Below are 21,181 nucleotides of genomic sequence, written 5' to 3' on the forward strand. Positions count from 1 at the left end.
GACAGAATACTTGATTCCTGTTGGATAGCAGCAGGATGAGGATTTTTTTCTGCAGCTCAGATCAGTTTGATTAAACAAGCGTTTTGTTGCAGCCATCATACAGTGCTCATTAAAAAATACTCTACATTTGTGTAGCATTTATCATCCAAGAATCTCATCATGTTTTACAAAATGTAATTAATTAAACTTTACAACTCCCCCCAGAGAGGGATAAGGAAAATGGAGAGATGCTTTAATCCATCACTGAACTGCAGCAGGTGCTGGGTTAGAGGAAAGCAGCTTTTCAGCAGCACACAGCAGCACTGGATCAAGAAGAGAACATCTCCAGGCAAAGTCACTCAGGGAATATATCCCACACCTTGTGTTTGCATGAACTGTGCACTTCCACAAAAGGTTAAATGCCAATTCTTGCAGAGAAGAGGGGGATTTTTCACCCCCATCCCTCTCCCCAGGTTTGTATCTGAGGCACTCGGCAGCACAATGCCTTCCACTGAATCCCAAGCAGTGCTAAAGCCCAGGGGCACCCACGACCCTGCTGGAACCCAGGAGGCAGAAGATATAAAGCCACACAGCTACAGATTGCATCTCACAGTCCTGGAATGCTGTGCAAGCTGGTGCTTAAAGTGGAGGGAGAGTAAAGTCCCTTTAATCCCTCGCTTACTTCCCTCTCCCCTCCCCATCTGTAAATCCACACCTGTTAAAGGTCACCCTGAAATGAAATACATTTAAATGCTTCCTGCTGCTGCTTGGCTCCCCTGTCCTGGTCCCCTGTGATCCCTCCCAGTCCACCCTGCAGAGCAGAGGGAAGGGGGGTGCCCACATGCCCTGCTTGAATGTCAGTGTCTCATGGCTGAAATCCCACCCGACTCTTGGTGATCTTTAGAGAGGAATCTCCCTCTCACCCTGCCTTTAGGAGCAGATAGGATAACACGGCCATGGGGCAAACCTGATTAGGCAGATCTGTTATGCCACTTTCACTACCTAGGAAAAGGTAGAATTTGATCTGGTGCAGGCTGGGGAGGGAATGCAAAGGATCGCTTTAGTGAGAAAGTATGGCAACAAAACCACAGGGAAATGTGCCAGGAGAGAATGATCCAAACAAACACATGGAGGGGAATGGATAGAGCAGCACCAACTCATTCACCAGTGATCAACAGAGCTGTGAATCCAATGGCAACTGCATGTATGGATTACAGAAAAAGCCTTCACCTAACCCTGGGAATACAAACCCTGCTAGTTCTCGGCAGGAAGATGTGCTGGGTTGAGACTGGCTGTGGTCTGGGATCTGCAGGAAACAACATCAACAGGTGCCACAGGGCTTTGGAGGCAATAATTCCCAAAGCCACCAGTGCCTTTGGTTTGAGTGAGGCTCAGTGTCAGCAAGTGAGCTTCTTCCAAGAAACAAGGTAGGAGAGAGAGAACAGTCGTTGGCTGCTTCAGCTGGAAGGTCAGAGAGACAAATTCCACATTTATTTTCATCAGACATAAATGTGGGATGAGAGAAGTACAAGGATTGTGCTGGAGGAACTGACAATGAAGATGGTAACAAGGTGATTTATTTTAACCTCTGTCACATCATTTAATTAGTCTCCAAACCCTCCCCTGATAATATGAGGCCCATTTGTACATCCTCCCTGCTGGCCCACTCACACTTAGCCAAACAGACACGTGGATAAAATGGAATTTATCACACCAATCTTCTCCCACTAATGAAGGCAGATCGCCCTGCCCTTCTGGACTGATATCACCGTGCCATTCCCAGTGGGTACATGCCTTTCCTCTTTTTAGCATGAAGAAACTGGGTTTTACTGGTCCCTGGTTCTGCTTTCATGTTTGTCTCTGGGAAGCAGCCTCAGATACAGCTGTTGCTGCAGCAGATTTATCTCTGTGAAAATTCCTGCTTTGGTTTTGCAAGTGTTTTAATTAACGTACATTATTTTAGTACACTTTACTACTGATAGCATGTAATTATCTCCCCACAGGTATATATTTAGCTAACCACCAGGCTGATCAAAGACTTATAAAATAAGGTACTTTTGCAACTGACACCGGATACAAGCAAAGGCCAGCAAGGCAGGACCAAAGGAGGAGGGAGGAATTCCCCCTCCACACTCCTAAACCCAGGGCTCAAATTTCACCACTTAAAAAGATGATCACAACATTAATGTACACATTTTATCACAGGAGCATGAAGATGCATCAACACTCAAGTGCTGTGAAGGAGAAAAGAACTATGTACATGCTAAACTATTAATCATTGGTAAGTGATCTCCTCTGCAAAGTGTTTTGAGGTTGATGAAGGAAAATGGCTCTATAATAACACAGAGCAAGCAATCTGCTTGCAATCACAGGTTCATTCTCTCAACTGCTTTTGCCATGTCAATCCCTAGGTATTATTATCTCTGCAAGGCAATTCACCATTTCCTGAGGAGGTCTGGCCATGGAAGAGATTTCAAACTCCACTCCCTTTTCTTATCCTATTCAATGCTGGAGTCTGGTTTCCACTGCCAGCACAATTTTAGATGAACGATGCTGAAACCCCAGCAGCTGCTCTGCTCTCACCACACCAGACTGTTCATGCAATTAAAAAATAACTGACTGGATGAAGCAACCTGGGGCCATAACTTTTCTCCAAATTACTGGCTGATAGAATGTGCATCTCTCTGTTGAGCTTCTGCAAGAGCTGGTAGCCTGTGATTTCTCTTTCTCCTTGATGGCTGCAGCTCCTTAACCTATGCTGGTGGGAATTCATCAGATTGAAATGAGTGCTTTGGAGCCAAGAGGCTTCCTGTGCCAAACCACATGTTTCAGAACCGTATCTGGTCCACAAACCACTGAAGGTTTGATCCTTTATTAAAAGCACTAGGTGCTTTGTCATCAGTTTCAGTGGGCACGGGATCATTTAGGTAAATCCTCGTTTCTTGACCTTCTTGAAGGCCACTCTGTGCTCCCTCACACACCTGCAGACACTGTGTCTGTGTATTCCTGCAGGACCACTGACCACCCACCCAGGTGAGGGCCTAAGTGTTCAAAGGGTGGCACATGGAACAGGAAACATGATCCCAACCTCTGAGGGAGGCTGTTCTGCTTTTTACTTCTCCTTTTCAGCAACTCAGATGAAGTGTGACTTAACTTTTTGGGCCACATCTGAATCTTTGGACTAAAAGCTGCAATATTATGTGTTACCCTTGTTAGTGGAGGAAGGAAATCTCTTTTGTATCCATTGACGTGTTTTGCAAAATGCTCTGTGTGTTTTGAATTTATTTCTATTTTTATTTCTACTTCTATTATTTCTATGCCATTACGTACAAACTTCACAGCATTTTCTAGAGAGGTCTTCACTAAGATGAAAACCTCAGGGCAACACTCCATTAGGCTTTTATTTTTAGAGGTTGGGTTAAACCTTCTTGAAATTGGTAGGTTTAACTGCATTCCTTTATTTAAGGTAGCTGAAGGAGACATTAAGTCTATTGCCACCCACAATACAAGATTGCTCAAGAACCTGAAGGCTCTGGGAGGACAATTTGGAGTAGGATATTAAAAGGAAAGAAGGTTATGTGTGGATGCTATGGTTCAGGTGGAGGAAGAGACAGAAAGACAGAGTATGGAAACAATCAGAGAACGGAAACTTCAAAGAGCCTGAACAATCATTGATATAAGACCTGGAATGAATACAAGGATTTGGGGTCACATTGCTGCCTGAAGCAGGTGTGGAGCTCTAAGCATGGCAACTGGTTCTCAGTGTGTGAATTCTTCTGTGGTCAGGAAAAAAGAGCCACGAGAATTCTTGTAAGCAAACAGAAACACATCAGAAACATCTTTGTCACAGATCCTCCCATCTGGATCCACCAACAAGACCCTGAGTTTTGGCCAGCAGCACAGGTCAAAAGCAGGAAATGTGCAGCAAAACCTCCTGCACATCTGTACCATTCTTTTCTTCCTGCTGGGTCAGGTTAAGGTGGCATAAAGAGAACAGCTCTGCTCCTCTCACCCTGCCAGCATGGGCAGCTCAGGCCAAGGCTTGAGTCACTGCTGCCTCTAATTGAATTGGAGATGGATCCTCATTAAGGATGTCTTACCCTAACAATCCAAATTTCCCCAGATCTTGCTATAAGCAGTTTGAGCAGCTTTATGTGCTCCTCTGATCTGCAGGGAACTCCTTAAAACGAGGCCCCCGCCACTGGCTTTCTTCCTGTAGGTGAATTAATCTGCCTTGCATGAGTAATCCTATTTAAAACAATAGGTTGCCTTGCAAGAATGAGGGAAGCAAGTTTGGAGCATGATTTTCTGCAAGTACTGTAAAAAGGGCACATAGTAGTTCATCAGGGGACACTTCAGCCATAAAACGACAGTTACCGGTAAAGTCCAATAATAAAATAAAGGATAATCTCATAAGAGGATTTTAAACTCATTTAGCAGGGTCTAAATTTGGAACCCTTTCTTCAGGTGATCAGACACACTATACATTTCTAATCTTACTTTCTGTTAATAAGGAAAAAAAAATTGAAAATCAAGCAGCAAGCAATGTATTCCTTCTGCCTTTTTAAAAAAAGTATATGATGTGATGTGATGTTATGTTATGCTATGTTATGTTATGCTGTAGAAGTACTCAATGTAAATAAATTAATTTTGGTAAAATAGAAGGTGAAACTAGACACAGATACCAGTCTCTGATGTGTGACACAGTTCCATATATCTTCAGACAGCACAAGTCCCTCAGCTCATTTAATACCAGGTAGCAAAACCCTGCAGACTCCAAGAATCCTGCAGTGGCAGGAGGGAGGAGTATGGAATAAGACTCTGTGAGCTGAGAAGTAAAAGCTGCAGAGATTAGTGTTTATGTGGGAGCCCTGTGGGCTCCTTTCAGCGTCCTTAATTTAGTTTTCATCTCTGATCCGCTCTACCAGTCCTCTGTGGGATGGAGATTTCATATCCCGGAATCCCGGGGTGCTGTTTGACCTGTCAGGGGCAGCGGGGGAGCGGCTGCTCCCTGTTTACCGCTGCAGCATTTGGCTTTTCAGCTTCAGCACAATAAACAACAACAAACCCTGACACTGCCATGAACCTGCACGGGAGGATTTGAAGCCTCTAGAGGTCACTACACGGGGACCATCAGCCGCAGCCGCTGCCTGCGAGTGACACCTGCTGGAGTCACACCTGGTGCCACCACCCAGGGCTGCAGGTGTGCCCAAACTCCCCAGCAAGGCTCTGGGGAAAAGGAAATAAATCTGGGTGGCTCTTTCCCGTTTTACTCTGAGCTGATGCAGTCTCACCTCAAATTCTGCATGCAGTTTTGGGCGCCACAACACAAGATATAAAGCAATTTAGAGGAGGCTACAGAGATGGGGAAAGGTCGAGGGGAGAAGCAAAAGAAGGAGTGGTTGATGTGACTTGGGTAGTTCTGCTGGAGGAGACTGAGGGGAGATTCATCAGGGCTGCAGCTCCTCCCGAGGGGCAGCGTAGGGGCAGCTCCAATCTCTGCTCTCTGGGAATGGCTGGAATGTCAGGGGGAATATCAGTAAAAGGTTCTACTCCCAGAGGGGAGTGGGGCACTGACCAGGCTCCCCAAGAAATGGTCACAGCCACTCTCAGGTCTGCACAGGCTGCTCCATGCAGGGCCAGCACAACTCTGTTTGACTCTGATCCTTGTGGGTCCCTTCCAACTCTGGATATTCATGTATCAGGAAAATAAAATTTATCTTTATCTGCACATTAACTGCTCAACCACTCTGGTTATACGGGTTTATTTACACTGTGTACCCCAACCCAGCCTCTCCTTTTGCCTTTGACACCCTTCCAGAGGAGCTGGAGCGGAACACAGCGTATTCCCACAGGGAAAAGTCTTCAGTGGGCACTGAAAATTAACTTCTTAGAGTACAATAAGTGTCAATTTCAATGTATGTTGCAGTATATGCTGTCTGTGAGCACATATTTACCGTGTTAGAGCTGTAACTTAAGAACACACTGGAGAAGGTTCATTTGTGGGACATCGACAAGATTGCTGATGGAGACGTGTGAAGATGCTGATGACAACTTGTGAATTTTTCTATATTTCCTCACAATCTGAAGCCCTGCAAGGAGGGCACCTGACACCCTGTAACGTGGGACGGTGCGAGGCGCTGCCCTGGGGGATTGAGGGACATGATCAGGAGTTGTTTACCATCCCCTGAGGAACAGCACAGCTGATGAAGGGACCTGCTGGATTGCAAATGAAGGGAAAATCCCTCAGGTGCCCTCTGCCAGGCTGGCAGTGCCTGTGGCACCTGGGGCAGAGTGTGCAGCCCCCACTGGGGAATTGACTCCCAGAGAGGAGATCACAGAATCATGGAATGTTGAGGGATTGGGAGAACCTTAAAGATCATCCAGTTCCAACCCTCTGCCATGGGCAGGGACACCTTCCACTGGATCACGTTGCTACATTCCCCGTCCAATCTTGTCTTGGACACTTGCGGGGAGGGGGCAGCCACAGCTTCTCTGGGCAACCTGTGCCAGGGTTTCACCACACTCACACGGAGGAAATTTTTCTGAATATCTAATCAAAATTTCCCCCACTTCCAATTAGTACCCATTACTCCTTGTCCTGTCCCTAGGACAGGCTGCACGGGCGCAAGGCGGCACCGGGACCGCCATGGGCCCTCATGAGGGGGCCGGGACACACCCAACATGGCGGCGGGACACACCCAACATGGCGGCGGGACACACACCCAACATGGCGGCGGCCCCGTCCCGCCCGCCGGCCGCGTTCTCGTCCCTAGGACGGGCTGAATGGGCTCAAGGCGGCACCGGGACCACCATGGTCCCTCCTGAGGGAACAGTGACACACCCAACATGGCGGCGGGACACACCCAACATGGCGCCGGCCCCGTCCCGCCCGCCGCGTTCCCGCCCTTCCCTCCTCCCATGAGCCCCCGCGCGCGTCCCTTCCGGGCACACCAAGATGGCGAAGCCGGGTGAGTGCGGGGGGATCAAGGTGACCGCGGCGTTCCCCTCCTTCCCTCCCTCAGCCCCGCGCTGACCGGGCTCTCTCCCTCTCCCTGCCGCAGTTCTCCTCAAGGACACCAAGCTGATGGACGTGAAGCTGGGCCAGCTGGGCAGCTGGCTGGCCATGAGGGACTTCACCCCCGGCGGCATCTTGGGGGCCATCCGGAGAGGTGAGGGGGATGCGGGGGAGGCCCGGAGGGTGCGGGACCTTCATTCTTTCTCCTGAGGGAGCCAGGGATAATAGCGCACAGTAATCCCTGCCTGCCAGAGAGGATGATGCCTGAGGGGAGGGTGTCTGGCAGCGCAGGGGCTGCTCCATGGCCAATTTTGCTTCCCAGAGCAGTTTCTCCTGTAACATCTCGTTTTCCCATCTGTAAATTTATTTCTCGTGTGGGTTTTATGCGCTAGATGTTTGTTCTCAGTGTTCCTTCTTGTATAAAGGGGAAATGGGGTGCCTTTAGTCCTGAACCCTTTGGCTGGAAATCTTGGGGTTTTACAGCATCACAAGTAAACAAAAAAGGATTAAAAGGCAATTGATCCCTAAAGATGGTGAAAGAGGAGACAGAGCCCTTATGGATCACTTTGGGACCAATGTCATTTGCTGCAGATACAAATGTCATTCAGGTAGATTTAAACACAAAATGTCAAATGTGTCTGCCTTTGATAATACATGTGTGCATGTATATATTGTATGGAAGATAATTCAATAGAAGCTTGAGCTCATGAAAGTCCTAATAATATTTAGGAAAAAATTGGGAATTTTTTTTTTCTTTTTTTTTTTTTTTTTTAAGGCTTAGGTCTATTAACTTGGGATCACCTTGCTCAACCAATACACAGGTTGCCTCCTCTCAGACTTGCTTCTGAGACCTTCAGATGTGTCATTAGAACCAATTTCCTGAAGTTTTGTGAACCCAGGCTGCTTCTTTCTCTCACAGGGTAACACACAACCCATCTGGCTGCTCTGAAACCTTTTCCTCCTCCACAGGTCACCAGAGATACTACAACAAATACATCAACGTGAGGAAGGGGGGCCTCGGGGGTCTCTCCATGTTGCTGGCTGGGTATATTGTCCTCAGCTACATGTGGAGCTACAGTCACATCAGTAAGTAAAAACCATGGCTCAGTGTGTGCAGGGCAGCTTGGAAGGTTGCCTGGGGGATAAAAACAATCACCTGCTGCTGCTTTTCGAAATAAAATGAAAGATTGTTGGCAAACAAACTTCTTTTAGCTGTAGAAAACTTGAATGCGATTTTCTTGGCAATGGAGAAAGTTTAGACCTTGGTGTCTGTCTGACCTGACAGCACCTAGGAAATAAATGCTCAGGGGTTTTTCAGAATGCTTTCTTGCCTGGAATTTCAGGTGTGGTGGGTTGTTTTTTTTTTTTCTTGAGAGTTCAGCAGAATTAAATTGCTGTGCTTTGCTGCAGAGCACGACCGCAGGAGGAAATACCACTGAGACACCCTGAGAAGGTGAAGCTGCAGCTCCTGGCACAGCTGCCCTGACAGAAGACATCAGAACTATGGATACTAAACCTGTACTCTTGTGACCAATAATAAAGTGCATACACTTTACATTTCCTGAGCTGACATTCTCCTAATTGAATTGTTAATTGTACTGTGCAAATAAATTTGTCTTCTGAGAGTTTCACCCCTCAAGGTAAGTTCAGAGGGAAAGCAGCTGCTCCTTTGGCTGTATCATGAACTGTTGGTAACTGATTCCTGTTTGATTAAAGTGATAGCATGGGATTGCTTCTTCCTGGCCATTAGGGACAGGCTGGACAAGGGGCTGAGAGCATGTGTTTTGATTTGAAAGAATATCTGAGCTTTGTGTGCCCTGTGGGTGTTTCTGGTTCTCAGTCAGGCTGTCACCAGGGGCTGCAGGTGTTTTGGGCAGTTTTCCATCATTGCACAGCACTGTCTGAGAGCAGACAGGGCTGCAGCTCTCTTGCTGTCACTCCCTTAGGTAACCCAAAATTTCTATCAGAACTCCTTTCACTGCCAAAACTGGGAGGTCATTCTGAGTGGGAATAAGCTTCAAAATAAAGGAAAACTTTCCTTCTTAAATGCAGCTCAAAGGAGCATCTGTGGGTGTGGCCCCAGCTCTGAGCTTCCTCATGCCCCAAAATCACACCAGCACCTGGAGCTGGGCACTGCTGCCCACCTGAACCATACCTGTCTGAACAGCAGGGAGGGTAAAAACCACTTCTTGAGGGACATGAGGAATCTCCCAAGAGCTTCAGTGGTTACAGGAAGGCTTTCAGTGTTGGAAAATGGTACTGAAACCCAAAAGCTCCTGAACTGGGTGGGGAAGGTGATCAGGCACTGGAGTGTTTTGTTTCAGCTCCCTTTCCACATACCCAGTTACAAACAGATCACAGCTCAGTCTCAGGGGGGCACAGAGTGTTATCAAAGTGTCTGATGGTCTGTGACTTCAGACTTCAAACTTCCACAATGAAATAACTGCAGTCATTGACACCAACACAGGCTCTGGTCACTTCTCTTAATCCAGCCACATTTACCTTGTTTTTCAAGAAAAATAAATTCACAGCCAGCTTTTGCCATCAGTACATTTCATAAAAACAAAGTATAAAGGCAGGCAGCAAATGAAGAGATGGGGTAGAATCAATAAGGCTCACATTGTGGGTATTTTTTTTTCTTTTAATTCACATTTTGTCATTGGCCCTTTTGAAATAGTCATCTCAAAATAAATGGGGTTTGTGATGAAAAAAAAAAAAAAAATGCTTTCAGAAGGGATCTCTACCAACACTTTAAAAGCTGTGTCCCATAAGAATAAACAGCTCCACTTCTGCTTTCTAGTGTGGGAATACCTGCTCAGAGTGAGCTGTTTGATGGGGGTTGAGACAAGGCTCTTCTATTCCTACTCCAAGCTGTGCTCTTGTCCCTCCTTTCTGCAAGTGGAAACTGAGCACAGCTGCAGCTTTCCTATAGTCATTGTTCCTTATTGTCTGGCTAACCAGAGAGATGCCAATTTATTCTCCCCTTGATCAGTTCTCTCCCAGAAGATTGATTTCTAACCTTCAGCACAGCAAGAAGCACAGAAACAAAGTGAGTGGACACAGGTTTTACTGCCTGATGTAGGTGAGGGTTTGTCAGCCACCAGGACAAGCTCACCAGGCTGACCTGGAAACAGGACTTGGCTTTTGAAGAGCTACATGACAGCAGAATCCCTGCTTCCTCACTGAGGAGAAGGCATTGCAAGTGTTAAGTCTTCCCAGTCAGTCTTCCTGCTTCCACAGGGAGGGCTGAAACGCTGCAGATTCTCCAAAGAGAAGTGGCAGAAGGAAAATATTTTAAAGAAACACTGGCCTAAGATGTGTTTATGTGGAGTGCTGCACCAGTAAGGGCTTGGTTTATCTACTGGCTTTTAGATCTACCTTTCATAAGGGCTCAATGAACACAGGCGGAGGCCAAAATTGATTTTAAAAAGGTTAAAACTTAAAAAAAGTTGGGAACAATTACAAAAATGTTGCTTAGCAGCCGCCAGCCTCTGACCAGTTCTTTCAGTAATGGCATTAAAAAAACAACCTGATTAACAGCTCCAGACATTGTGCTAGGCAGAAACCTTTCCTCAGTGGTAACAGCTCCCTTGCACCTTCCTGCTGCTCCTTCACTGTCCACTGAGAAAGGCCAGGTGTCCTTTGGTGCATCTGTTGGCATAATGACCTTTTTCACCACACTGGAAGAGAAAGAGACAGGAATTATTGCAGAGACACAGCTCTTTCCTCTTAGCTGCCTTTATTAAAGCACCCAGCAAGTGCTCCCATTTGGAAGCTTTTCCACACGTGGAAGATGCAGCATTTAGCAGGTGCAGTGAAACAGGGTGTCAGGAGGGACAGGATTTATGGGCTGCTAGCAGGAGTAAAAACTGCTTCTATGCTTGAAGTAACCTGATGCCATGTTATTCTAAGACTACTCCATGTGATATGCACCATATCCATGGGAACTCTCCCGATCTTCATGAATAAACAAAGAAAAGCACCTCTGAACTTGAGAAAGTCACAGATTCGTGATTTTTGAATCTTGAAGCTACTCAAACACAGAAATGCCAGTGCCTGGTGCAACAGCCTTCTCCAGATCTGTAATTTACTTGCAGATTAAAGAGGCAGCTATTAAACGTTTTCAGTGAAATGGATTCAGCTATTTAACATCCCTCTCCAATCACAGTGACTTTCACCCAAACATGCACCTAAGGCTCAGAGGTGACATGTAAAATGTTGTAACTGTCAGGGCAAAAGGGACAGGAAGATTCTTTGTCCTTTTCTAGTGACTGTGGCTTTTGTGGAAAAATAAGGAGATGGAAACTTGTGTCCAAATTTTTCTGGTGCTCCTCAATGAGCAACCAAGGTGAACAACTCATTCCTTGCTTTGACTCCACAGGGTGCATTTACAGCTCAAACACTGAGCAGGCTTTGCAAACTTAACTTGCTACTTTCAATGACCTTCCAGGAGAAGAAAATCTACACCCACCAGTGTAAGCAAGCCAGCTTATGAGACAAAAAATTTCTATTAACTCTTATTTTGAAATGTGCAGCTTGGCAGTCTCCTTCCAGTCTTTGGGGCAGGGTTTTCCTGTTTATTAGCAGACAGCAAAGTCCTACAGAATTTGTCATTGTCACAGCAAGGCAGCGACCTCAGAACTCGAGGCCAATTCCCACAGCTGTACCCAGGCACCACACAGTGTCTACTGAGCAAAGCTCAGAATTCAGGGACCTTTTTACACTGTGAAAAAGCTTTTTTGCCTTCCCTCCTGAGCCCTCCCCTTTGCATTACCTTGTAGCAGGTGACCTGCTCCAACGGCCGGGGTCCTCTGTTCCCACTGTTGTTATTTTGAGATTGCATGACTCCAATGACTTGGGGTGTCCTCTGTTGGGTAGGAGAAGAGTTCTGACTCGTTAAGTGCATCAAGGATAAAGATCTTTGTGGTTTTTGTTTTGTTAAGAAGGGAAAAGAGCACCCCATATGTCAAATGATCAATTTTCCTCCAAATCTGTGTGTGGGTGCTCTGCCAGCTGGAGCAGCAGAAAGCAGAAATCAAGCACTGAGCCTTACAAAGCCCAGTGATACTGTTTTTCTCTGGAAAGCAGATTTGGAGAGTAGGTTCAGGCTGCTAAAATATCATTGCCATCACGGAGGGATGTCACCCTGATTACAAAACCTGGCAGACTGCTGCACAACCACATCTGATGTGTTTCTGTGTGGCGTGGGAGTGTTCTGTGACATGATCTCCATGTGAAGTTGGAACAATTGTGGGGTTTCATCACTACAATGGCACTCAGGGTTGCTCACTGTTTAATTCTCCCTTCCAAACCCCAGAGCCTGGGTGCCCAATTTTGACCACTTGACAACCTAATCTAATTTAAAGCACCGTGGGAGAGCTTTGAGGGTGGCTGTGTGGGGAGGCAGGGAATCTGGGTACCTTTTGCTGTGTTTGTGTTGGCTGAGGCAGTGGTGGTTGCTCTGTGGTTCCCATTGGCAGTTCAAACCGAGGGCTGGTTTAGATGGAAACAAGAACATTGATTCTCAAATCATATGCCAACATTTTATCATCAGCTCAGTCAAGTAACTCCAAACAACAAAACATTCAGCCAGTTAAATCTGGTTCACAGGAAACAGACCTCCCCCTCCCCACTTCTCTTTACATATGTGTTGCATATCCCTCTGCCTTCTGGAATATAAATCCATGTGATTCCACTGCACTGATGGCACCTAATCACCATGCCAGTCTCACTGGGACCTCCCTGGAGAGGCCCTGCCCCATACCACAGATTGGTTTGGATTGGAAGGGATTCACAGCTCATTCAGTTCCAAACCCCCTGCCACAGGCAGGAACACTTTGAACTATCCCAGGTTGCTCCAGCTCCATCTAACCTGACCTTGGACACTTTCAGGGATGGGGCAGCCACAGCTTCTCTGTGCCAGGGCCTCCCCACCCTCACAGGCAAGAGTTTTTTTCTAATTCCTAATCTAAACCTACTCACTTTCAGTTTGAAACCATTCCTCCTTGTCCTGTCACTACATGCTTTTTTAAATATTTTTCAATCCTCAAATCAGTAAAAATTTGGCCCAACTAAACACTGGCAAATCTCCAAACCATTGGGAAGCACGGGAGCACCCTTGTTTGACATGAACCAGACCACAAGGGTAACACAAGGCTGCAGGGCAGGCCTGGAGCATACTCACTGCATGAATTTACAGGCAGGGCCCTCTGGACAGAATCCTACCAGGTAATTCACACAAATGACTCTCCGAGTGTGCCGATGTCTGCACAGGGGACCTGCAACAGCACAAAGCTCAGCAGTTCCCATTCCATACATCCACATCCCAGCAGATCATGCCAAGATGGAACAGCAACACCCCCCCTTGATCTGCAGGCACAGGAGCTGTGGCAGGCACATACCGTGTTTGCAGAAGCCTCTGTCATACCAGGGACAGTCTTTGATCTTCGACTCCGGGTCAATGTGCAAGAATGGACATTCCTTGTTACTGCATTCCCCTGTACCAAAGGCAAACACACTTCTCAGTCAATTGTGCAGGTCTGAGATCAAAATGATTCTCAAAACATTACCTGGATCACGTAGCTCCCACAGAGCTGTTACCAACTTTTGTAACTTCAGGCACAACACTCTCACTGCCTGCCTTAACCTCCATGAAGAGCTCCAAGGACTCACCCCTGGTCAGCAAAGCTCTACCAGACTGGATGATTTATGTTTTTAAAAACAATGGGGGAACTAAATTTGAAAGAGCAGTCATGGTAACAAAACCCAAACACTTAGTGTACCAGAAGTGTGGAGAAACTACAAACTGCACACTAACCTCACTCCAAGGAAACCTACAAGACTGTAAGTTTCTGGCACCAAGTTGCCCCATTATGTCCAGATCTCCAGAGCTGGAAAGCAAGTGCACAAAAGTTTTGCACACCTATGCCCTCTGCTGCTCATCAGCTCCCCAAAATCACAGTCATGCAAAGACCAGCTGCTCAGCCTACTCATCTCATACCCCAAAAAAGAGAATTAAGGCAAAAAAAAACAGTAAAAAGAGCAGTTCCCCCCTCTTCCTGCAAGGGACAAGCAGTCAAGTGAAGACACCTACAATACATCACAAATTTACGTGGATAATAAGGTGAAGCAGATCTGGGAAAATGTCAGCCTAACATAAACCACAGAAGAATGTAATGCCATGAGGAGGAGGATCTTCTTCAGACTCCCACACCTGCAGGAGCTGCTTACCAAATTTGGAGTAGAAGTAACACTCAGGCATCTTGGTCATGTCATACTCGTGCAGGAACTCGCACTGGTCTCCCTTTTTGCACAGTCCTCGTAGCCAGTGTTTACAAACAACTGTCTTTTCCCCACTGATGTGTCTGAATGGGCACATGCCTCCTGTGGAAGGGTGGGAGAAGGGAAAAAAGAGCAATTAAAGTGTGTCACACAGGGCAACAGCAATCTCTCTGCAAGAGGGGTTTCAGAAAACATCACCTAGGATTTCAGGCTTAAGTGATAACAGCAAACAGGGAGTTTTAAAACAGATTTGTGATATCCTCTAAGGAGTTTCACAACAAAGTCTCCAGCTCTTAATCCTGGACACTACAAACCACAGCAACTAAGAGGAGATCCACTGCAAAATCAGTTTATGGTGAGTTCAAACCTTCCTTTAACAATAGCGTTGTTTATTTATTCCCAATTGCTGCAGACATTCCAACATCCTTCAGTTTCCTCCTCTATCTAGGTTTTCCCCCCAGCTTTACAAAACAAGAGCACTATAACCAGTGCTGGAAAATCTGTTTTCACCCCCCATCCTGTGAGAATAATTGCCTTTTCCAATATTCCACACCACTTGCCTTTTCCACATGCCGCCTTTAAAAAAAACTCACAGACAGCTGCGCCCGATTCTGTGGAGAGAACAAGGAAACATCATTTATTTTATCAAAGCTTCATGGCAACCTTTAAAACATTTCCTGCCCTAGAAAGAAAATCTGATCTCCAACATCAAGAGAAAAGCAGCATTTTGGTTTGAGGAATTTGCTTTCCTGCAGGAGTTTCTTGTGAAAGCCTGGCACCCAAAAATATGTGTTTTCTTCTTGAGGGACAGCAAGGGGAGTTTGCAGATTTGGAGGTGCTTGTTTTGCTTTTCAGCTGTTTAAGTTCTTGACTGGGTTTTCTCCTGCTGTTAAGTCAGTCCTATCACAGAATATCCTGAGTCGGATGGGACCCAGAGGGATCATCACAGTCCAACTCCTGAACCCTGTATTTATAGTCATGGCATTAGAAGTTTTATATTTCTTTACCAGAAGTGTCTGAAACAATATTGGCATGTTATCCCTAGCAGATCCTGACAAAAAGGAACATTCAAGGGAGTTAAACACAAGTTTAGTAGCCCTGCCAGAAAAATTCAGCAAACTCTGAGTCTCCTGAGTTTGTGTCAGACTGAAGGAAAGATTTAGAGAGTCAGCCATGGATAAACCTAAAGCAGATGACTCTCCCCATCGAAATGCTTCATCTACCAAAAGGGAATGAAAAAGGAAATATAAAGTACTGTGCAGGAGAGTGATGTTTATTTACAGTAACATCTCAACTTTACTTTTCCAGCCTGGCTAGCAGTAACTACGAATTTCACCAAGTAGAAAAGACAAACATCTGGGTTATGACAGAAACTTCACGGGGAAAGCAGAAGTTGAGTAGATCTACGGGTAGGACCCGAGGAAGACGCTCAGATCCCTGCAAACCTCCCAGGCACCCCAGCCCAGCCCTGCCCACCCTGCTCGGCCCCACGGCCCGGCCCGAGCCCCCCGCGGAGCAGAGAGCCCACACGCACTGTCCATGCCAGGGAAGGGGAGCGGCTGTGCCCCCAGCTGCTGCTCCACGGCCAGCTCCAGGTCGAACGTGATGTGATCCACGCTGGCGATGAGCTCTTGCATGGTGGCAGCTGGGGGCCGCCGGCAACGGGAAGGTAGGGGCGGAATGGTGGCGGTGTTGGAGGCGGCGGGCGGGCGGGCCCGGGCGGGCCCGGCCCGCCCCGCTCCACTCCGCGCCGGCAGCGCCTGCAGTGAGGGGAGGCGGCGGCGGCAGCCCCGTGGCCGCCCCGCGCCGCCCGCCCGCGGAATGACGGGACCCACGGCGGGCACGGCCGCCCGGCGGGCAGCGCGCGCGCTCCGGCCAATCAGCGCTCGGGGCGCCCCAGCCCGGCGGGCAGCGCGCGCGCTCCGGCCAATCAGAGACCAGCTGGGACACGCCCCTTCCGTGCGCGCAGGCGCCGTGGGCCAGGGGCGGGGTGAGGAGGGACCGTGTGAGGGCAGGGCCGGCTCCGGGTTTGATCCCGCTCCCGGTGCCGGTCCCGGTTCTGTTTCCGCTCCGCACCCTCTCGCTTCCGGGACAGCGGCACATCATGGGCTCCCTGCGCCTCCTCGTCCCCCGCTGGTGCCGCTACGCCTCCCCCGCTGGGCTGCGGGCGCAGTGCGCAGCCCCCGGGATGGGACCCGGGCAGGCGCCGCTCCTGTCCCGGCCCCCAGGCCAGGGCCTGCTGCCGGTCTGGAGAACGTGCAGCTCCTCCCAGGCCTCCTCCAGACTGCCCGGCAGCGACCCGAAAGACATCAGTGCTAGAAGCTTCGCTGGAGCTGCCGAGGAGCAGAAGGATGACGATGATGATGTTGATGATGAAGGTGTGGAGTTTGGGACGCTGTCTGATAAATTTTCCTCTAGGAAATATTACCACAAAACCACAGCGTGCTTTCGGGATTTAAAGCTTCGAGAAGAAGGAGAAGAAGAACCAGAAAGAAAACCTCGACGTGGCCCTAAGAATACTCCATACTGGTACTTCCTACGGTGCAAGGCTCTCATCAAAGAGGACAAGGTTTGAGCCCAGCTCTTCTCTTGTTTTTAATAGCACTGATGAAAGATGCAGCTCTGACTTGCTGTGTATCACTTGGTATCTTTACTGAAAGAATTAAGATAAGAATTTCCTGTAGAATCATAATAAAACAGTTTGGGTTGGAAGAGACCTTAAAGACATCCAGTTCCACCCCTTGCCATGGGCAGGGACACCTTCCACTATCCCAGGGTGCTCCAAACCATGTCCAGCTTGGCCTTGGACACTTCCAGGGATCCAGGGGCAGCCACAACAACCTGGGCAACCAATGCCTCACTTCCCTCACAGTAAAGGATTTCTTCCCAATATCTAACCTAAGTCTCTCCTCTGTCAGCTTAAAACCATCCCCTGTCCTGTTACCACATGCCCTGGTCCAAAGACCCTCTCCAGCCTTATTGTGAGGAACCCCACACTTTGTAGGACTTGCACTACAATCTGCCCACAGGTGCATTTATTAATACCCATTGTAGTTGATTCTCTTGCTGCCTGTTGATGGATTTTTCTCATCCTTGTAGCTGGCAGAGGCTCTGGAGCTGTTTGAGGTGCAGATGCTGAAGGAGGAGCGTGTCCAGCCAGAAGAAGGCAATTACACTGTTCTCATTGGTGGCTGTGGCAGGGTTGGATATGTGAAGAAGGCATTCAGGCTCTACAATGATGTAGGTTTAACTTCTCTCTCAAAGTATTTTCTAAGCTAGAAGTATTTCAAGCATTCAGTCATGTTTATTTGTCTCCAAAACGCCTCTGTGTTAGTGTTGGCACCTTCTTAAAAAAAAAGCTTAAAAATTCAAGCTGTCCTTTTGTAAAAAAGCCAGTTCAAGTCCTTCTTCTCTTCCTTCAGATGAAAAAACGAGGGTTGATCCCCACAGAGGCCACTTACACAGCCCTGTTCAATGCCTGTGCTGAGTCCCCCTGGAAGGACTCGGGGCTGCAGAGTGCCCTGAAACTGCGGCAGCAGCTGCAGAGCAAAAACCAGGAGCTGAACCTCATCACCTACCACGCCCTGCTGAAGGTCTGTGCCCTCTGCTCAGACCTCAGGATGTGCTTGGATGTACTCAAGGTAAACTGGTTACTTTTCTCCTATTAAACCTATTCTGTGCTGTGGTTAAAGCTCCTGGAAGTTGGCACGTTGCATCAGGTTTTGTTTTCATTTCCAGCAGAGATAATTACAGATCATGTGTTTCTGTTTAATTGATCCTTATTGTCATACAGTGAAATTGTATGTACCAAATACAATTGGTATTGGTACCAAAGTCTAAACTTAATTACCTAAGAGCAGGCAGTTTTGGCTTTAAAACTGGCTGGGTGTGTCCAAAACTTGTTACACCTATCCCCAGAAGACGAAGGTGGTTTTTGACTTCACCACACAGGGTAACTGGGAAGCTTAATGCTCTCTCTGCTCTTTTCAGGAAATTGTGCAGAAGGGCCATGTCCTCACAGCTGAGACCTTCAGCTTCCTCCTCATGAGCTGCATAAAAGACACCGAAAATGGCTTCAGATTTGCCTTGCAGGTTTGTCTTGTGTTCTGAGGGGAGGGAAAGTGCTGCTGTGTTTAATTCATCACCTGAACACTTGGAAATAGCAGTGGGGTGGTGGAATGGGAGGAGTTCAGCTCCTCCTAGCACGAGTTCTGCAAACCAGACTTTGCTCAGGACATGTCATACATTGTACATTCTGTACATGCTGTACATTCACTCCTTCTCACACAGATCCCATTAACAGATGTGCTTACAGGCTGCTAGAGATGCTCCTGTTATTTAATATCCATCTTCCCCTGTTCAGGTTTGGCAGCAGATGAACAAGCTGGGAATCAGGGCTGACAGCCACACCTACAACCTGATGCTGCGTGCAGCCAGAGACTGCGGGATCGGCAATCCCGCTGTGGCCTCCAGGCTCCTGCTCAGCCCCCCTGAGAACCCACCTCAGCTAAAGCTGCCACCTGGCAGGAAGGAAAAGGTGAAAAATCAGAGGAAGAAGGGATCAGAGAGTGCTCCTGTCCAGCTGGATGTGGAAGCTATGGAAAAGCAATTGTTTCAGGAGAGTTCAGTGCAGCCCGAGGAACGGATCCAGCCACGAAATAAAGATGTGGCTGGGGCTGAAGCAGAACCAGCTGCTCCTGACAGCCCCAGAGTCACTCACAGCAGGGCTGGAGCCTTGATGAGGAGAGCCCAGAGTGAGATGGAACAGGAACAGCCACACCCAATCCAGAAGCTGCCTTTGTGCAACCTGCCCAACTTGTTGGATTCCAGGGTGGCTGACACAGCCGTGGTTTCCCTGGGGACAGTGGCCACACCATCCCACAGACTGGCTCTGATGGGGGATGTGGAGGGATTCTTGAACAAAATGAAAGAGGACAATGCAGAGCCCAACATTAAAACATTCACATTACTGGCGGAGCTGGTGGAACCCCAAAGCCCCTCAGAGTCCTCTCTGCTGGCATTGCTGGATGATCATAAAGTAAAAGTAGATGTGACCTTCTTTAATACTTTAATGAGGAAGAGAAGTAAACTGGGAGACCTGGAGGGAGCAAAGGTGAGAGAAAAACCTCAGAACCAGCCTCATCACCACCTGATGTCTCAGGCTTCTCTTTTGCTGAGACCCATTTCTCTGTCCACAGTAGAAACTGGGATCTCACACCATTTCCCACAAGGTGGTGCTTGGGTTAATTTCTGAGTATTTATGGATTCTGTTCTAGCATGTCCAGCCCCCTGTCTGGAAAGCTACAGTAAGAATTTTTGGGAAGTGATGCCAACACTTGTATCTTGCAGAGCATGCTGCCAGCTCTGGTGAAGAGGGGACTGTCACCTAACCTCCACACATTTTGTAACCTGGCAATTGCCTGCCACAACCAGCAGGATGGACTGCAGCTGCTCTCGGATTTGAAGGTAATCAAAGAAAACTGCTCTGCTGCTTGGGGTCTGGGCTGCAGGAAGAGGCAAAGTGAAGTGTTAATGCTTTTTAAAGACCTGATGAGGTTTTTGTGATGAGTGGTTTTGTTCTCTTCACAAAAACATGCAGCTCCAGAGTAGCTGGAGCTCAAGTGGTCTGTCTTAGCTTGTGCTGGCACTGCTCAAGCTGCTTCACAGGTCCTGTGATGAGAGCTGTAAAAAGTAAAAAGTGCCTCTCTGCCTTTTCCTTCCTGCACTAGTCAGAAGGTAACTTGTTTACCCATAGCATTTGCTCTTTCCAGAGGTCTGGAATAACCCCCAACAAGCACATCTACAGCAGCCTGATAGCTGCAGCTGTGAGGCAGCTGGATTACAGTTACCTCACGGAGATCCTGCGGGACATGAGGAACAGGCAGGTGCCTCCCAATGAAGTCATCATCCGGCAGCTGGAGTTTGCAGCACGGTACCCTCCCAAATTTGACAGGGTAAGGAGCCATGACTGGCAGGCTGTGAGGGCATAAATATGATGGTTTAATGTCTGCCTGAGTGTCCTCTGGGTTTGCCTGGTCTGATTGATGATTACTTGATCACTGTTTCTTTGTAGGATCTTGTAGCTCCTGCAGGCTGGTGCTGAAGTGAGCTCTCATCTAACAGAAACTTGTTCTGGTGGGTTTCTCTTTGCAGTACAAGCACAAAAACCCATACCTGGAGAAGATTGATGGTTTCCGTGGCTACTACTACCGCTGGTTAAAGGTGATGGCTGGAGAGGAGACCCCCCACCCCTGGGCCAAGTACAGGACAGCAAAGCCTGGGGGGCAGGACAGCGAGGCAGAGGCTCTGCAGGAAAAGGGAGCAGGATGCTGAAGTTTCAAGTTCTTCCAGCACAAGGAAGATGCATGACTTGCTTCTTTGAACTGGCTTGTAGTAAAGCTGCTTTGTGTATCCCCAACCCCCAGCTCTTGCAATAGTGAAATAATAAAATATTTCCTTTTGTTTTAAGGAGGAGCAAATACATTTTCAGTGAATTTCCTTCAACTGCTGAGGATTAGATGGGCTGTAGTTTAGCAAATTCCGTGCAAAACAAGGAAGAAGCAAAATCAGAGTTAACAGGGGCTTAGCTCAGTGCTGGTTTTGTCTGTGTCTGTCACTTCACATGTGACTTCTAAATCTCTAGACTGCTGGCATTCCTGAAGGGATCTGTGCATTAATTCCAGGTTACAGACCTCAGCAGAGAATTCCACTGAAATGCAGCTTCCATCTGCACATGGTCAGGGAAGAACCCAGACTGGACATTTGGGAACTGTAATTCCTTTCCACACAGCCTTTTAAATTGACTCAGTTGAGAAAAAACCCAGAGCAGCTCGCTGTACAGAGCAACCTTCAAGCACCCAAAACACATCCAACAGGAGAAGAGGGGCACAGGAATATTTCACC

General features: G+C 47.8%; 3 protein-coding genes across 4 annotated transcripts; 2 read left to right on the top strand and 1 right to left on the bottom strand.

Annotated features, from left to right (window-relative positions):
• Positions 1-6,892: 6,892 nt before the first annotated feature.
• ATP5MF (ATP synthase membrane subunit f) lies at positions 6,893-8,552 on the top strand. Its single transcript, XM_059484167.1, has 4 exons — positions 6,893-6,950; positions 7,044-7,151; positions 7,967-8,083; positions 8,408-8,552. The coding sequence occupies exons 1-4, from the start codon at positions 6,938-6,940 to the stop codon at positions 8,434-8,436; spliced, it is 267 nt and encodes an 88-aa protein (XP_059340150.1). The 5' UTR covers positions 6,893-6,937; the 3' UTR covers positions 8,437-8,552.
• A 910-nt stretch (positions 8,553-9,462) lies between these two features.
• CPSF4 (cleavage and polyadenylation specific factor 4) lies at positions 9,463-16,101 on the bottom strand. 2 transcript variants are annotated; one of them, XM_059484165.1, is made up of 8 exons: positions 15,813-16,101; positions 14,839-14,889; positions 14,228-14,380; positions 13,399-13,494; positions 13,182-13,275; positions 12,418-12,490; positions 11,772-11,864; positions 9,463-10,677 (listed from the first exon to the last, which is right to left on the bottom strand). In XM_059484165.1, exons 1-8 carry the CDS (start codon positions 15,913-15,915, stop codon positions 10,609-10,611), a joined length of 732 nt encoding a protein of 243 aa, XP_059340148.1. In that variant the 5' UTR covers positions 15,916-16,101; the 3' UTR covers positions 9,463-10,608. The 2 variants fall into 2 exon arrangements, with proteins under 2 accessions (XP_059340148.1, XP_059340149.1); XM_059484166.1 differs by lacking the exon at positions 12,418-12,490.
• Positions 16,102-16,285: 184 nt separating this feature from the next.
• On the top strand, positions 16,286-20,757 carry PTCD1 (pentatricopeptide repeat domain 1). The gene is made up of 8 exons (XM_059484164.1): positions 16,286-16,847; positions 17,378-17,518; positions 17,701-17,919; positions 18,269-18,370; positions 18,642-19,391; positions 19,628-19,744; positions 20,050-20,232; positions 20,432-20,757. The coding sequence occupies exons 1-8, from the start codon at positions 16,383-16,385 to the stop codon at positions 20,609-20,611; spliced, it is 2,157 nt and encodes a 718-aa protein (XP_059340147.1). The 5' UTR covers positions 16,286-16,382; the 3' UTR covers positions 20,612-20,757.
• Positions 20,758-21,181: the final 424 nt, after the last annotated feature.

This window comes from Ammospiza nelsoni, chromosome 17 (genome assembly GCF_027579445.1).
Source record: "Ammospiza nelsoni isolate bAmmNel1 chromosome 17, bAmmNel1.pri, whole genome shotgun sequence".
Classification (NCBI taxonomy): domain Eukaryota; kingdom Metazoa; phylum Chordata; class Aves; order Passeriformes; family Passerellidae; genus Ammospiza; species Ammospiza nelsoni.

Excerpts from the sequence above, each read along its gene's own strand:
- ATP5MF (XM_059484167.1), top strand. Across the intron at positions 7,152-7,966 it reads CTTGGGGGCCATCCGGAGAG|GTCACCAGAGATACTACAAC; the intron begins GTGAGGGGGATG and ends CCTCCTCCACAG. Across the intron at positions 8,084-8,407 it reads GTGGAGCTACAGTCACATCA|AGCACGACCGCAGGAGGAAA; the intron begins GTAAGTAAAAAC and ends GCTTTGCTGCAG.
- CPSF4 (XM_059484166.1), bottom strand. The coding sequence starts at position 15,915 with ATGCAAGAGCTCATCGCCAGCGTGGATCACATCACGTTCGACCTGGAG. Across the intron at positions 14,890-15,812 it reads CCCCTTCCCTGGCATGGACA|AATCGGGCGCAGCTGTCTGT; the intron begins GTGCGTGTGGGC and ends TTCTCTCCACAG. Across the intron at positions 10,678-11,771 it reads AGCAGGTCACCTGCTACAAG|TGTGGTGAAAAAGGTCATTA; the intron begins GTAATGCAAAGG and ends TTTCTCTTCCAG.
- PTCD1 (XM_059484164.1), top strand. The coding sequence starts at position 16,383 with ATGGGCTCCCTGCGCCTCCTCGTCCCCCGCTGGTGCCGCTACGCCTCC. Across the intron at positions 18,371-18,641 it reads GCTTCAGATTTGCCTTGCAG|GTTTGGCAGCAGATGAACAA; the intron begins GTTTGTCTTGTG and ends TCCCCTGTTCAG. Across the intron at positions 19,392-19,627 it reads GAGACCTGGAGGGAGCAAAG|AGCATGCTGCCAGCTCTGGT; the intron begins GTGAGAGAAAAA and ends TGTATCTTGCAG.